We start from the raw sequence: 16,310 nt of genomic DNA, 5'->3' as shown, positions 1-16,310 counted from the left end.
TGGGAAGAAAAATCTCAAAACTGAAAACGCACACACAAAACATTGTTGTCTGAATCAGGAGTAGAACAAGACAGTGACAAACTCTGAAACTAGAAAATCCTTCTTTAACAGCCTAATTCTGGGTTTTTCTAAAGCAGAAAGTAATTAGTAAAAAATCCCCAGATGTCTGACAGCTACTTAAGTTGGGTGTGGGACATGTGACCCACTAGGTGCTGGGTGCTGGTTACAGGGAGGTGATGGGACACGCTGACACACGTTGCCCCTTCACTGCCACTGTGGCTGTGAGCCGTGGAGTCACAGCCCAGGCAAGGGGCCGCCTCAAAACCGCCAGCTGTGACTGACACTCGACTAAGAGCATCTCTGCTTCTTTCCCTTCCCTAAGTTCCTGGTGACCGCACAAGCCTGGAAAGCACCGACCTACGAAGGCTGGCGCAGTAAAACTACTTTGTAAAAGTCAAGCCACAGCCTCTGCACACACCACAAGACAAGCACCGTGTAAAGATGAGTATTTATTCACTTTACAAAGAGAATGGTATGAAATCGCCATAAACAGCTCCAATTATAGACAAGTATAACTGTACATGGCACCAGCAGCTCCAACTGGCCTTCCCAAGGTGCTCTTACGGCTCCAGCTCAGTCACTCGAGCCCGGAAACCGCTGTTCTGCTGCTGATGTTACGGAGTCCCTCCGAGATGATGGTTCTGTTTTACATATTCACAGGTGGGAGGAAATAAATCCATCTGCCCAGCCCTCGCTAAGAGATGAGCTTCATCTGCATGTCCCCTAGTGAGCACTAAGCAAATTCCGCTCACTCTTTAACAAACAAAGCAGAAACAATATTACTGATCCTTTGAAAAGGCTTCTGTAGCACACCAAAATACTTGTATTTATACACACGTAAAAATCTCGAGTCAGATTTATTATTTTAAGGATAAACAGATACCCTAACACTGCCAAGAGTGGGTAATGAAAAGGAAGATAAACATTAAATTATTGAATTATAAAAATATTTTCTTTGGAAAAAATGTCCAGCAAGGTCATCGTTAATATCTAAAACCAAAGAGAAAAAATAAACAATTGTTCTTTGATCCATTAGTAATTTAAATAAAAATGAAAACCTCTTCAAAAGCAGCAATGACTGTTTTTAAAAAGTTGCCGGTCATGAGCACTTCCAGACCTACACACTGATGCTTCTTTACAGCAACCGGCAGTCGAGAAAAATCTGTAATATGGCTAATTCTTTTGTTTTTAGTATCATAATTTTTTGTTTTGTTCTAAAAAAATATTCCACATGACAGCTTAAAAAATAAGTGGCCACTTTGGGGAAGCATTCAACTATCCCATCTGACTCAAGCCAGAGGACCACAGCTAGGAGACCGCAAGGGATATGGTGATATTTTTTTTTAAATCACAATCATTTCTACTCCAGTTTAGTTACCCCTTCATAATTTAGGAACAAATTAAAGATTTCACTAGTGCTATCCTGCACTTGATTTGCTGAGAGAGGAGCTGGCCCCCTCACAACAGTCCAGCTCCTGAACCCCTACGGCATGGGCTTTAAGCCAGTTCTGGACACAACCAATTATAATAGGATATATTATAAAAATAGACCATATATCGGACACTCGTGTCAGTACATTGCAGAAAATGTGTCTATTTACTGTGTAAAGTTTATTAACATTTGAATGAAACACTCTTATTTACACAGTGAAAGTCTGTGGCGAGGGGCTCACCGGCACGCTCGGCCTTGGAGAGGCGGCGTGGCCCCGGGGGGCCTGGCACAGCGACCCCCTCCCCAGAACTGCAGCTCAGCACGAGGCGGGCTAGCGGACACGCACGGTCCGAGGGCTTGCGTGTGCATCTTCATTCTTCCTCGCTCTCGTTCTCGTTCTCAGGATCTAAGTCAGAATCTCCGTTTAACTCTTTTTCACTTGCCGCATCTCTGTCCTCACCATTTTCTTCACCATCCTCATCTTCCTGCTCGTTCTCTTCATCAACATCCTCATCAGTCTCAGTTTCTTTCTCCTCCTCATCTTCATCCCAATTATCCTGGTAGGAACAGCAAGGAAAACGCTCATAAGGTCTCATTCTGACAAGGTATGGGATAGAAAGGTGGGTTTTCACACCAAGGGAAAGAAAAAAACACTCACATCAGAATCCTTGTCTGGCATTTCATCATCAGATTCCTCTTCTGAAGATTCTGTAGCGGGGGGGAAAAAAAACTCAGCACTGATTTTGTGAGCACCAGGGCACAGCCTGAAATCTCACCAGCAAGATTCCTGAATGTACTGTTAGAAACATTTACACTCAGCTATCATCCCTAAGAGCCAACATGGACATTCTTATCAACATACAACAGCCAGGACTCGAACCAGCTCCTACATGGGAGGCACCACAGGCAGCAGCTTTACCTGTGACGCCACAGTGTCAGCTACATCACGGGTTCAAGTCTCAGCTGCTCCACTTGTGATCCAGCTCCCTGCTAATGGCCTGGGAACGCAGTGGAGGATGGTCCAGTGCTTGGGCCCCTGCACCCATGTGGAGAACCTGATGAAGCTCCTTGCTTCTGGCTTCAGATCAGCCCAGGTCAGGCTGCTGCAGCCATTTGGGGAGTGAATGGAAGATCTCTCTGTCTCTGTCTCTCCCTCTTTCTCTCTTTAACTCTGCCTTTCAAATAAACAATTTTTAAAAATAAATAAATAAAATAAACCACTACACAGATAGAGTCCCCTTGCCTGCTCATCTTCCTAAGGCCCTCCCTCACAGCAAACACCATCTTGAATTTTTCATTCCTGTGCGTGATGTAATGTAATGAAGCCTCATGAGCCCATGAACTACATAAACAAATTCATGAAGAAATACAGGCTGAGCATCTCCTGGTCCTAAAATCCAAAGTCTTGGGAGATCTAGGATTTTCCAGATTAGGAACACTCGAACCCTAAAGTCTATGCCAATCCTGCATAACTGAAAACCTCCAAGAGCTGAAACACTTAGAGACCAGACGTTTCAGATAAGGCACACTCACTCGACAGACGAGCTGCTACCTGGGTGCTTAAACGTTCTCTGTGTTTATACACACACATGCAATCACACAGTGTACGGAAGACAGCACCATGACTTGATTTTGTGATCAAATTTATCTATGTTGATAATGTAGACCTCCATTTGACACGTTCTGGTTAATGCAGTGTGTGCAGAGGGAATGAACTAATTTAAACACTGTTCCCCCTCATGAAGAATACTGTTATTTACAAAATTTTTCTGTTCATTATAAACAGGAACAAGATTAACATAATTAACAATTCTCCTTGCATACCTGTTTTTTCTTAAGATATATTTATTTATTTGACAGGCAGAGTTACAGTGAGAGAGAGAGACAGAGAGAAAGGTCTTCCTTCCATTGGTTCACCCCCAAATGGCTGGAACAGTCGGAACTGCACTGATCCGAAGCCAGGAGCCAGGTGCTTCTCCTGGTCTCCCATGCGGGTGCAGGGCCCAAGCACTTGGGCCATCCTCCACTGCCTTCCTGGGCCACAGCAGAGAGCTGGCCTGGAAGAGGAGCAACCGGGACAGAATCCAGCACCCACATGGGATGCTGGCGCCCGAGGCGAAGGATTAACCTAGTGTGCCGTGGCACCGGTTCCTTGTATACCTGTTTTAAATTCATAGTCCTCAAGCTTTTTGGTCATAAAAACATGAGAGGGGCTAGCACTGTGGTATAGCAGGTTAAGCTGCCGCCTGTAGTGCCGGCATCCCATATGGGCACGGTTTAAGTCCCGGCTGCTCCACCTCCAATCCAGCTCTCTGCTTGGCCTGGAAAAGCAGTGGAGGATGGCCCAAGTCCTTGGGCCCTTGCACCTGCATGGGAGACCTGGAAGAAGCTCCTGGCTCCTGCCTTCGGATCGGCCATTGTGGCCAATTGGGGAGTGAACCAGCAAATGGAAGACTCTCTCTCTCTCTGTGTATGTGTAACTCTTTCAAATAAATGAATAAATCTTAAAAAACAAACAAAGAAAAAACCCTGAGAGCCCCAGAAAGCCTTCTTCCCCATGGAATAAGTCTATCAACACTGATCACATGAGGCAGGCTTTTCGGCTTGCAGTTAGGTGGTCGCTAAGGCACCCGCACCCCACTCCAGAGTGCCAGGGTTCTGCTAGCGCATGCCCTGTAAGACAGCAGTGACAGCTCAAGGATCCTGCCACCCCACTGGGGAGCCCTGCACAGCGTGCTCAGCTCCTGGCTCTGGCCCCAGCCCTGGCCATTGCAGGCATTTTAGAGAGAGTCAGTGGACACGAGGTCCGACTCTTGGCCTCTCAAATAAATAAAAGGCAACTCACTAAATGTTAACCTAAGTACATATTTTAAAGGAAAATAATATATTTTCCAAAACATTTTACTGAGTGGCACTGTTTTTACACTTTGACAAACTTCTCTTATTTGCTTCTGCATCCTATTTTTTGGATCTGGTGACGTTTTTGAACAATATGAAGAAAGCCCAGCCTCAAAGGGTTAGTCACAAACAAGACATCGTGGACCTCTGACAGGACATCATGGACCTCTGACAGGATCCAAGACGCCACGGTCCTCTGGCCTCACTGTGGGAAGAGCCAGTTACAAGTGCACACTCCCAGAAACACCTATGACAAATGGAAGGATGTTTTCCACCCTGAGATTACCAAGTAGCAACGCTTTTAACCCTCATCACAAAGAGAACACACACAAACTTCCAACACAGCATATGAACTGGCATTTCTCTAAATTTTTGCCAAAACCTATTTTCTGAGCCAATTACCAAATTTTATTTTCCCAGAAATCTTTTATTTAAAGAATACAAACTTCATACACTTCCTAAATACAACTTAAAGAACAAAATGATTCTTCCCACCGTACCCGCCGTCCCACCCCTCTTCCTCCTCCCTATCCTATTCCCATTCTTATTTCTTACTAAGATCTATTTCCAATTAACTTTATACACATATGAGTAACTTCATACTAAGTAAAGAGTTCAACAAATTGTATGGGAAAAAAAACTGTTCTGCAACAGTTGAGACAAGGGCTGTTCAAAGGCATTTCATCTCGAAGTGTTAATTTTACTTCTACAGATTTCCTTTTAGGTGCTGTATTAGTTATTACAGATCAGGGAGAACATTCGGTATGTGTCCTTTTAGGACTGGCTTATTTCATTAAGTATGATATTTCTCACTGGGGTTTTCATTTGCATTTTCCTAAAATGCTGTATTTTTATGTTTATAACTCATTTGCTTCTTCCCCCAGAAAATCACCAACAGAGCCTATGTTTATCTAAACACTTTCCTCTAATGATAAATTTTCCCTTTACTACATAAGGTGTATGTAAGGAAACTTAGTGATGTGTCACATGACACAGGCAGGCAGAGCATGTTTCCTATGAGGCACTGGTGTATCTAGCGATTTACTGAACAAGCTCTCTTCTCCAGCTGCCATGACCTGCCACCTTGTAGTCTTCCCTGTGAAGCACAGAGGCAGAGAGCGCCATCTGTTGGCTCACTCTCCAGAAGCCTGCAACAGCCAGAGCTGTGTGCTCCTCATCTCCCACACGGGTAGCAGGAACCCAACCACTTGAGCCGTCACTGGCTGCCTTTCCAGGGTGTGCATGAGCAGGAAGCTGGGATTGGGAGCGGGGTGGAACGCAAGCCCAGGTACTCCACTATGGGACGCAACTGTCCCAGGTGGCACCACGACCACTGCCAAACACCTGCAACAGGTGTGTGAATCCACAGCTCTACGGGGTTTCAGGTCTGATGGTCCGTGTGTTCCTGCAGCTAGCCTTCCTCACCGCATTCGCCTCAGTCACTCCAGGTTCTTCCCTCTCCCCGACATGAAGTACTAAATTCACACACCAAGCTGGAGGTGACTGGCAATCCTCCAATCTGGAATCCTCCCTTCTGTCAGGACTGACATGTGTAAATTCATGCAGATGTGCTTCTGTAATTTTCTCTATAAAGGTTTTGCTTCCTATTATAGACACAGTGCCAGGTCCTCATAGTTTGGATCGTTGGAGTGAATGAGATCTTTTCCCCTCACATGTCTTCAGACAAGAGATTACTGGTATATAAAAATGCCAGGAATTCCCTTTTTGCTGATCCTGGTGCCTAGTAAGCTTGCTTTTTTACATAGCCCCTTTTCCTAATAGTGCGGCTATACATTTCCGTGTGAGGAAGAGCAATATGTAGAAAGTTCAAAGCTCTAGAATTCACTTCTCGGGGCCAGAGTTGTGGCACAGCAGGTCAAGCCACTACCTGCAATGCAGGCATCACATATGGGCACTGGTTGGAGTCCTGGTTGCTGCACCTCCTGGATCTCAAACTGGTACCCATATGGAATGCCAGCATCAAAGGCAGCAGCTTAACCCACTATGCCACAATGCCAGTCCCTGTTCCCGGAAATGCGTTCAAAGCTTTCGTTTATATTTGATTTTGTTAAAAAGATTTATTTATTTGAAAGCAGCGTTACAGAGAGAGGTAGAGAGAGAGACACAGACAGAGAGAGACATTGTCCATCTGCTGGTTCACTCCCCAGATGGCTGCAACAGCCACAGCTGAGCTGATCTGAAGCCAGGAGATTCTTCTGGGTCTCCCACGTGCTTAGAGGGACCTAAGCACTTGGGCCATCCCCTGCTGCTTTCTCAGGCATGTTAGCAGGGACTGGATCAGAACAGAGCAGTGCCCATATGGGATGCTGGTGCTGCAGGCCAAGGCTTTAACTCACTGCCCCAGAGCAGCAGCCCCTTGGTGTAGGTTTTCCTAAGTTAAAGGACTTCTCTTAAATTCCTTAGCTATTTAGATTATTTGAGATGTAAAAAGGCTAATATTACTAAATTACTTTTCTATACTACTAAGCTAATCTAGTGTTTCCCAATTGATGTTAATACGATCATTACATTAACAGATTTCTTAATACCATCTCATAATCACTTATAATCTTTAAATTCTCCTCAGTAATGGCATATTATTTTACTTAAACAATTCCACAATCAGTTTACTTAATAGGATGTTTAAAGAAGGTCAAATGTTCCTTTCTTGCTAATCTGTCTTTAACAAGGTTACCATTGTATTTAACTAATGAAACATCTAAATTGTTTACATGACAAAAATTACCTGTTCCTTGAAGGCTTTATGAAATAACCCACAAAACCTCCCAGGCTGGGTAGCTTGCGAGAGGTTTTGATTAAATCCATTTTAGAACTATTGGTTTTTGAAGCTGATTTTGGTCATTAAAGTTCCCTGAAAAATTTCAATATTACCCAGGTTTTGAAATGCACTGTCATAAAAGCCATTCATAGTGTTGCTTTATTTAAATCTGTTCCTCATCTAATGCCTTTTTGCTAATGAACAGCACTTGGGTCTTTTCTTCTATGACCCATATCTTCATGTATTTTTGCCACACAGGTTTGCCTGCTTTCAGAGGTCTTCCAAAGCAAGACCTTACATCAATGCTGTCACCAAGATAGGTGACCACAGTCACTGTGAGAAGCCAAATGCTTCAATTCTGCACTTAACCCCACCGCACCCTTTACCTTCTTCATACACCACTTTTGCCTTCTGATCTGGGGAAGCTGCACCCTTCGTCTTCTCCGAAGCTGTAACCTGAAAGGCGAGGCAGCACCATTAGCAAGCAGAGTTACACACACAACGAGCACACAAACACTCCCCCAACCCCTGCAATCAATGATTTCAAAACGAAGTGGATCAAGCTCCCAACAGAAATCTCTTCAAATATGGAAGGAAAGAATTACTCTGCGAAGTTGGAAAACCTCTGGGGCGATCTTTCTGTGCCAGGATTTCCATTGTATAAACACCTTGTAACACGTCCACAGTTACCCCGCAGCTGATCTGCGCTAACAACCAAACTCTAACTGTGAGGCAACTGAGTGTAAAGTTAACAGGCAGTTCTTCCTGTCAAGCAGTTAACATTTCCGACTTAGACTGGATCTTCACTTACCAAGTTCTGACTGAACCAAGGAGCTCAAGGTTCAAGGTAAACAATCCTCACTCTTCTCTCTATTTCTATCACATCCACAAGCTGTTGCCACACCGATTACTCACTTGCGTGATGAGAAGGATCAGCTTCCCATGAAGATGTGAGAGTTTCTGGAAAGTTTTGACTCTGCTCTCCATTAGCTGGTAGAGTGTCCCCAGCTGGGGCACCAGGTCAGGCAACTAAGAAGAAAGGGCATTTAACACCATCATCACACTCCAGAAACAACCACACAGCTACGTCTCATGGTCAAGCGCTGCACCACGAGCACCTGCTCACGCTGCACCACGAGCACCTGCTCATTAGTACTTCCTTGGCTGTGTGGGACATGGCCCGGCAACGTAACAAATGTTCGCAGAAGGGCCCCATGACCCTAACAGGAAGAAATAACAACTTTCAAACAATGATGCAAAGTGAGGAGTGAGAAATCACAAAGCAGGGCAAAATGCAGGGTGGGCCGAGTCTGTGCTGCTCAACTGTTTCAGACAAGATCAACACAAAGTAGACACTAACTAAAGAATACCCCACCTCGTGTCTGCGGGGCAAAGGGGCTTTCTGCTGAATTCTCCCTCTGATGAAGGCTTCTACCACGGGCCCCAGGCAGCTAGAGGAAACTTCCCCCAGTTCCCAGGGACTAGGAAGACAATTACCAAGTGGATTTTATATAGCATTTTTAGAACTGTTATTTGAAAGGCAGAGAGACAAAGAAACAGAGATCTTCCATCTGCTGCTTCATTCCTCAAATGCCCGGGTAGGTCAGGCCAAAGCATGGGGCTGGGAACTCAGTCTGGGTTTCCCACGTGGGTAGCAGGTACCGAACTACCGGAGCCTTCACCTGCTGCCTCCAGGGTGCACAGTAGCAGGAAGTGGAATGAGGAGCAGAGCTGAGTCTCACATCCAGGCATTTCAATATGGAAAAAGTATGCCCCAAGTGGTATCTTAGCCACTCACTGAACGTCTGTCCCTATATACCATTTTAAACACAATCTGTTAATGGATCCTAAAATTCACGCTTAAGAAAGTAAAGAAACCGTTTACTAATTCCCCTAGAGAGCTCTTCAATTAGCCATAACTTGCCCTATATTTAAAGACTTATTTATTTTGAAAGCCAGAGTTAGAGAGAGAGAGAGAGAGATATCTTCCATCCACTGCTTAACTCCCCAAATGGCCACAACGGCCAAGGCTGCACCAGGCCAAAGCCAGAAGCCAGAAACTCCATCCGGGACTCCCGAGCGGACGGAAAAGGGTCCAGGCACTTGGGCCACCTTCCACTGCTCTTCCAGGCCATCAGCAGGGAGCTGGATCAGAAATGAACAGCTGGGACTTGAAACAGCGCCCACATGGGACGCCGGCATCGCAGGTGGTGGCTTTACCTGCTCTGCCACTGTGCTGGCCCCTTGCCCTCCTCTATTTCTGACACTGCAGTGTAGAGTATTTCATTCAAAAGCTGACCAACTTTAAACAGCAGACACACAAGGATGCTAACTGATTGCCCTTCAGCTTACCATCACCTCTCAATTATGTGTCCCCATTCAAACTGGGAACTCAAGGATGGGGGTCAGCTGTCTAGCACAGTCCTCAGCTTAAAAGGCGGCCAGAAAAGACATCTGAGGAAGGGGGACCACCATGCTCTCAGAGAGGGCCCCCCCCTGCGCTGCTGCTACTGCAGGAGAGGCTCCTCAGGAACTGGTACCACAACAGCATCACTACTAAGCCCTCCTGGGCCTCTTCACTCTTCTGAGCAAGCTAACTGAGGCCACAGAATGAGAGTCACTCTGCTCTCCAGCCATTGGCTGAAACTGGATGCTTGTGGTTATCATCCAGTGCCCTAGCCCCTTGCCCCTCAGTCGCTGCACACATGCATGCCACACACACACACACACACCCTGCCCCACTGCCGCAGTTCACTTCCTGACATGCCTGCTGGCTGGCAGACCCAGTGCATCCTCACTGCTGCTTGTCTCTCCAACACAGACAAAGCAGCATCCAGCAGCTGTGCCGACTTCAAACCCCAAAGACAGAATGAGAGACAGCAGCCAGGCAGGAGCTGGTGGAACTGTCTGAAGAAAGGAAGAGCTATAGTTTAAAGAGCTATTAAGGGATTTTTTAATTATCCACTAAAACTTATTGTAAACTGCCAGGTAATCAAATGAAAGAAAAAAATTATGTAAATATTTCAAGCTTAAAATATAATGGCTATAATGAGGCAAAGAATCCAACTAACACTGTGATATATATAAGGGTCTTCAAAAAAGTCCCCCAAATCGTGTATTATAAAATAATTATCTGGGGACAACCCTGTCAGATAGTAGGCTGAGGTCCAGTATCCCACATGGGCGTCGGTTCGTATCCTGGCTGCTGCTCTTCCAATTCAGCTCCTGCTTGTGGCCCAGGAAAGCAGTGGAAGATAGCACAGGTACGTGGGCCTCTGCCCGCATCTAGAAGACCTGGAAGAAGCTCTTGGCTCAGCTCCAGCCATTGCAGCCATTTGGGGAGTGAACCAGCAGAGAGATCTCTCTCTCTCTCTAACTCTACCTCTCAAATAAATAAAATCTAAAGAAAAAAAAATTATGCATAGATTTCAAACATCTTTTAATTCTATCCTTTTAGTAGCATTTTGAAGTTCACAGAACTATTCTTTTATGATGTTGCTTCAAGATTTTATGCTACCCCTCCTCCAAAAACTTATGATTTAATAAATTAAAAATTTTGAAGGGGAAGATTTTATGCTCCCATTCTTATTTGCATAAATAACCAACAGCTGACAGCAACCCCAGCAAAATGGCAGGTATTAAATATTTAATCTGTGACAAGGCAGTATACAAGTTAGTATATACAAAATGTAAAAGGGAAAGCAAAAGATATCTACAACAAAGACAATTGTATTGAGAATAGGTGTACAGAAAGACAGCTGAAGACTAATGTACTAATATGTACCTTTTTTATTCCTGTATTTTTTTAAAGATTTATTTATTTGAGAGTTACAGACAGAAGCTAGGAGCCAGGAGCTTCTTCTACGTCCCCCACATGGGTGCACAGGGCTAGCACTTGGGCCATCCTCTACTGCCATTAGCAGGGAGCTGGATTGAAAGTGGAGCAGCCAGGACTCAAACCAGTGCCCATATGGGATGCTGGCACTGAAGGCAGAAGCTTAACCCACTGCCACAGTGCTAGCCTTTCTATATTTTTTTAAGTTCTCTATAAATAATATACGTAAATCACTTTCAAAATTGGAGACTGAAGGGTGCAAGCATTTGGTCTAAGGCTTAAGATGTTGGTACAATGCCCATGTCCTAAATCAAAGAACCTGAGTTCTATGCGCAGCTCTGACTAACACAGACCCTGGGAAGCAGTGGTGACGGTGCACACGACGAGACTAAAGTCCTGGTTCCCAGGTCTGGCCCAGCCCAGGGCATTTGGTGAGGAAGCCAGTGGACAGGAGCTCTGCCTCTATATGTCTCTCTGCCTCTCAAAAAAATAAATGCAATTTTAAAAACTAAAAAAACGCAATGAGATAAAATCTCCAAAGGGGAAGACCAATGTAGACAGGGTGCTACCAGTGACATGATGTCACTGCGCTTGGGGAAAACCACAATCTGTACAGGAAGTCCCTAAGGTTGAAGGACAGGGGAGGTGGGTTGTGCTGCCACCTTATCAGTCTACAGTCCTCATCAGAGCCCAAGGACTTGCACTCAGCTACTCCAGTGGTAACACTTACTGTGGATAGGTATGAAGCATGAATCGTTAACACACACTTCAGCCACTGAACCATTAAGACAGCGCTGGAAGAAAGAAAACATCCAAGTAAACGATCTTCACAAAGTCAAAAGCAAGTGAAGATGTACACACTGTGCTGTGAAGATGACTCAGATAAAACGACTGTGCATTTTCGGGTCCTTTCATTAACACAGTAACCCAGCGAGGATGAGGGAGGCTGGAAGACAGGATGGGAATGCCTCCCTCGAAACAACCAAAACCAAAACCCATGCTTCACTTTCTAACTAAATGACGCCAACGCAGGAATCATCCATCCAAACTGATTTTGTATTTTAAGGTCATGATATTTAAACCCATCATCTCATTCACATTCAGGGACATACAGCGAGTCCTCCACACTATATAAAGATCAAAAATGTGAGCCAGTCCTATTTAATAACCTGTTCAGCTTTTCTCTTGTCTGAGCTCAGAAAGCTGATGAGATCTATCAAGGAAAAAAACTGAGACAAGAACAACTGTGGATTACAGACACTGATAATATTCTGCAAGCTGAGGATCGCTGAGATATCAAGTTCCTACTTAAATGTTTAATCATAAATTAAAATAAAGACCCAGAAAAAACCAGTCTCTGAGCTGAAATATTTCTTTAGTGTCTTCAGGTACCAAAGTTGGGCAAATTTCACAAATGGCAATTTTATATATAATAATTAAGACAAAATTAAATAAGACTAATCCATTTAATGACCTGATAAAAATACACATTTTCTGAAAGAAAAGAAAGCAATAAGAATCATTTAACTTAAAATAAAGAAGGGGTAATACCTGACACTTCAAACATTATCAGTTACAATCTGGGGCTACCTAGTATTGCATGTCGCACGGTTAGGCACCGATGTCTTCCAGTCACCTCTGATCTAGCTGTAAACATAAAGCAACTGACGCTGCCCCAGCATCTTACCTATTAGGATGTCCTTGCAACCTCTTTGTAAGCTGAGGGAGAGAAAAACACTGTTAGTAACACACTTCCAATCTGTCCCATCTCTATCAGTTCCCAGGCCACAGAGACCGTACTAGGAAGTCATTGTTCCATTTACCAGTCTATTTTAAGCCAACATAACATATGCACACATTCCCACTGCAAGAGGAATGACCTGAGAACAATCTGGGCTGGCACTCCTATGAGTCAACGCCCAGAACAAGCAAAGCCAGGGAACAGCACACAGGTGAGTGACCTCCAGCAACACGGGAGGAGAACGGCGGGGGAAGGCTAACGGATGTGGATTTCTGTATGGTGGATGGCAGCACATCCTGGGAACACACTCACTAAACAGTGACTGCACACACTAAGAAGAGGAATCTATGGTAAGTGACTTATACTTCAATTTCTGAGAGGGAGGGAGGGGAGGAAAAGAGGAAGGGAGGAAAACATGGCTAGGTAAATTTTGTTTTTTAGAGTAGATAAACTATTTCAGAAGTACGACTGCGCTTTTTTAACATATGACACTGCTCTCTGAAATACGGAGGCTTCCCTACCAGGAACAGTAAACCAGCCCACACTGTCATTACCCAAGCTCTGACAAAATGCTTCAGAATGTAAAACAAATGCATTGCAAGCGAAATGTCTAAGGACAACAACTTTTACCCATTCTTTTAGGACAGGCTTCAGTGTCATTATGTATATTTTTAAAGAAACAAGATTTCCCTTAATGGAAGTAATGACTAGAAAACTGAGTTCAGGGACCAGCACTGTGCTGTAGCAGGCTAACCACTACCTGCAGCACCAGCATCCCATATGGGAGCCGTTTCGTGTCCTGGCTGTTCCACTTCCGATCCAGCTCTCTGCTATGGCCTGAGAAAGCAGTGGAGGATGGCCCAAGTGCTTAGGCCCCTGCACCTGTGTGGGAGACCAAGAAGAAGCTCCTGACTCCTGGCTTCAGATCAGCCCAGCTCCAGCCGTTGTGGCCACTGGGGAGTGAACCAGCAGATGGAAGATCTTTTTGTTTCTCCCTCTGTCTGTAACTCTACTTCTTAAATAAATACTTTTTAAAAAACTTTAAAAAATAAATAAATAAATAAAGCCTGAGTTCAACATATGGCACACCAGTGACTCGTGCCAAGAGTGGCTCCACACCGGGGGCTCTCAGGCCCCTTCTAGCTCAGCTGCCACTCAACCCTTCACACGGTCCAGCAGACTCAGCAAGCAAAGACAGAACTCGCACGTTGCAAACGGGCAAGCTCCCTCTGGTACAGGTCTTGGTGACCTCTGCAATCTCACACTAGCAGGCATGGAGATCAACAGCCCGTGTGCAGCAAAGAAAAGCAAACTGGACAGAAGTGGCTCTAGTATTTGGTTCAGGTAGCTCACAGAACAAAGTGGAAAAATCGAAAATGAGACTCTAGGAGCTCCGTGGAGAGGAGGCTCGTGCCAATGGCATGTCCTGTCACTGCTTCAAGATCATCTACCTCACTTTTCTATATGAAGACGTTTTTCTTATTCATCCACCACCCCTCTCCAAATGCCATGTGTCTTTGCATCCTACAAATCAGTTTTTCTAAATACTGGATTCTTCCTTTAAGCCACAGCATTAGGACCTTAAAATTAAACAAGCAGCCAGTTACCTCTTGTAACAATGGAATAACAGCATGCAAGGGCATCCTTAACACAGTCTTCTTTATTAGGTTTAAATTCCTAGTTTGAAGGACTTTCTGTGAGAAAATAAAATGATTATTAAGATAAGCATATTCACAAGCTAAGGGCACTACAGGAAAAGCTGTCAAATTGACTCACAACAGACCAAGGCAATAAACTATCATCTGAAATTTAGCAAATAAAAGCTGGAGGAGCTGAGCAGAGAATGCACATCAAATCCTGTGGCTGTCAGACAAGCACAGTCTTTAGCAATCAGGAAATGTACTTCCTTCAATAGTTCTTACCAGTGTTTTGTATTCAGCGCAAAGGAACACCTCTGGGCATCTAAGTAGATACACAACCCTTGAGAGGTGCTCCCAGACCCCACTGTAAGAACTACAGCTGTGCCCACACAAGAGTGAGCAGAACGGCAAAACCACACCGAGGAAGCAGGAAACCCATTTAAATTTAGTGTCAACTTGTTGATAAAATTTCAGCCAATCAGAAAAATCATAAGGAGTCCTTCACACAAAATCCTCAAAGCTGCCGGTGTCCCTCCGCACTGCAGAAGGAGACCGCGGACCAGGCCGAGCCAGGCCCTCAGACGCTGCTGCTGCTCAGGCAGCCCACTGCACGGTGAGGCTCGGAAAGTCCTTACAGCTCTCCGACGCCCCTGGCTCTTCCATACGTGAAGCACGTCCTCTTTCCAAAGGGTTTGCTCCTCGATCTGCCCTAGTGGTGTGTGCACACTGTGGTAGTGGCTACTGCTCTAAGTCATGCTCAGAATCTAAATGACAGAGGTACTCAAGAGCAAACATACAGAAAGTTGGTCTCCAACCTAGTTTAACATTCTCTACGTACCTTTACAGAAAACCCCATCAACTTTATTTGGTTGTAAAACTACCTCTACGCTAAACTCTTCTAAATCCATCAAGTACTATTTTAAAATTACCACTTACATAATTATATAGTTTCTTATCTAAGGAGATAGAACATTTTATAGTCACTGGAGAACTGAGGAATGGACTGTCCTCATTTTAAGTTTCAATTAACCTAAATATTCATTTTCCTATACCCAGAATGTAAAATTCAAAGCAAAATATGCTGGTCATAACTTCAACAATTCAGAAGGTGTTTAATGATACTAAACATTCCTCAAATTACTTCTTTATTACAAATGTCAGTTATCATAAAGTTCCAATGATTCAGAGAAGCTAGAGAAAACATTCTGTATGAACTAGTCTACAACTTTTTTGAAAGACAACATGCCTTTTAAATTTTCCTAGGATGTTCACCCAAACCACCAGGCTTCATTATCTTAAATGGTCAAGTAGAGGCAACACCTCAGGTCCAAGAGCACAACCACCTTGCTTGTACTGCCCATCAGTTACACCAGCTGCGGTTCAGATACCATGCAGGACTGAGGACATAATGGAGGACTATCAGATAAGTGATTCATGGCATCTGCTCATTCTAATTATAGAGGAGTGACCATACGATTTGTTGCCAAAATAAGGACACTTCTGTGAATGGAAGGGGTCACTGTTAATAACTACACTAAGACAACAGGTGAGAACCCGAGCTGTCACAGGCAAGTATGACCTATTTTGAAGTTATCCCAAACTATAGGGCAAAAGAAGCTTTAACGAGCTCTTGCCACTCCATATGCCCAATAAAGACAGAAGTTCTATGGTAATAATTTTTAAATCTAAAGCAAGCAAATAAAAAATGTTCTGAGCCACATGATAATGGACAGAGGAATCAGCATCATTAACTTCTTCCAAGGAAGAACAACCTACAAACCAACCTACAAACCACAGCTGCTATTACCACAAAGATGACACAAAAGATAATTTTCTTTTACAGTCTTACTGCGGTATAACTGCTGTGTAACAAATAGAAACTATCTGAAGCACACTATCTGATCAGTTTGACAAACACATTTATC

The 16,310-nt window shown here is 44.2% G+C and overlaps 1 protein-coding gene across 1 annotated transcript in view; it reads right to left on the bottom strand.

Annotated features, from left to right (window-relative positions):
* Positions 1-482: 482 nt before the first annotated feature.
* WDR43 (WD repeat domain 43) overlaps positions 483-16,310 on the bottom strand; it is a 56,535-nt gene continuing 40,707 nt past the window's right edge. The window contains exons 12-18 of the mRNA XM_062209189.1: positions 14,353-14,439; positions 12,692-12,723; positions 11,735-11,798; positions 8,085-8,198; positions 7,556-7,625; positions 2,151-2,200; positions 483-2,049 (exon numbers count right to left, since the gene is read on the bottom strand). Of these exons, the coding sequence (XP_062065173.1) occupies positions 1,864-2,049; positions 2,151-2,200; positions 7,556-7,625; positions 8,085-8,198; positions 11,735-11,798; positions 12,692-12,723; positions 14,353-14,439 (603 nt within the window). The 3' untranslated portion in view covers positions 483-1,863. The remainder of the gene's footprint in view (positions 2,050-2,150; positions 2,201-7,555; positions 7,626-8,084; positions 8,199-11,734; positions 11,799-12,691; positions 12,724-14,352; positions 14,440-16,310) is intronic.

Source organism: Lepus europaeus, chromosome 13, assembly GCF_033115175.1.
Source record: "Lepus europaeus isolate LE1 chromosome 13, mLepTim1.pri, whole genome shotgun sequence".
Classification (NCBI taxonomy): Eukaryota; Metazoa; Chordata; class Mammalia; order Lagomorpha; family Leporidae; genus Lepus; species Lepus europaeus.
This window is presented reverse-complemented; position numbering and strand designations above follow the sequence as displayed.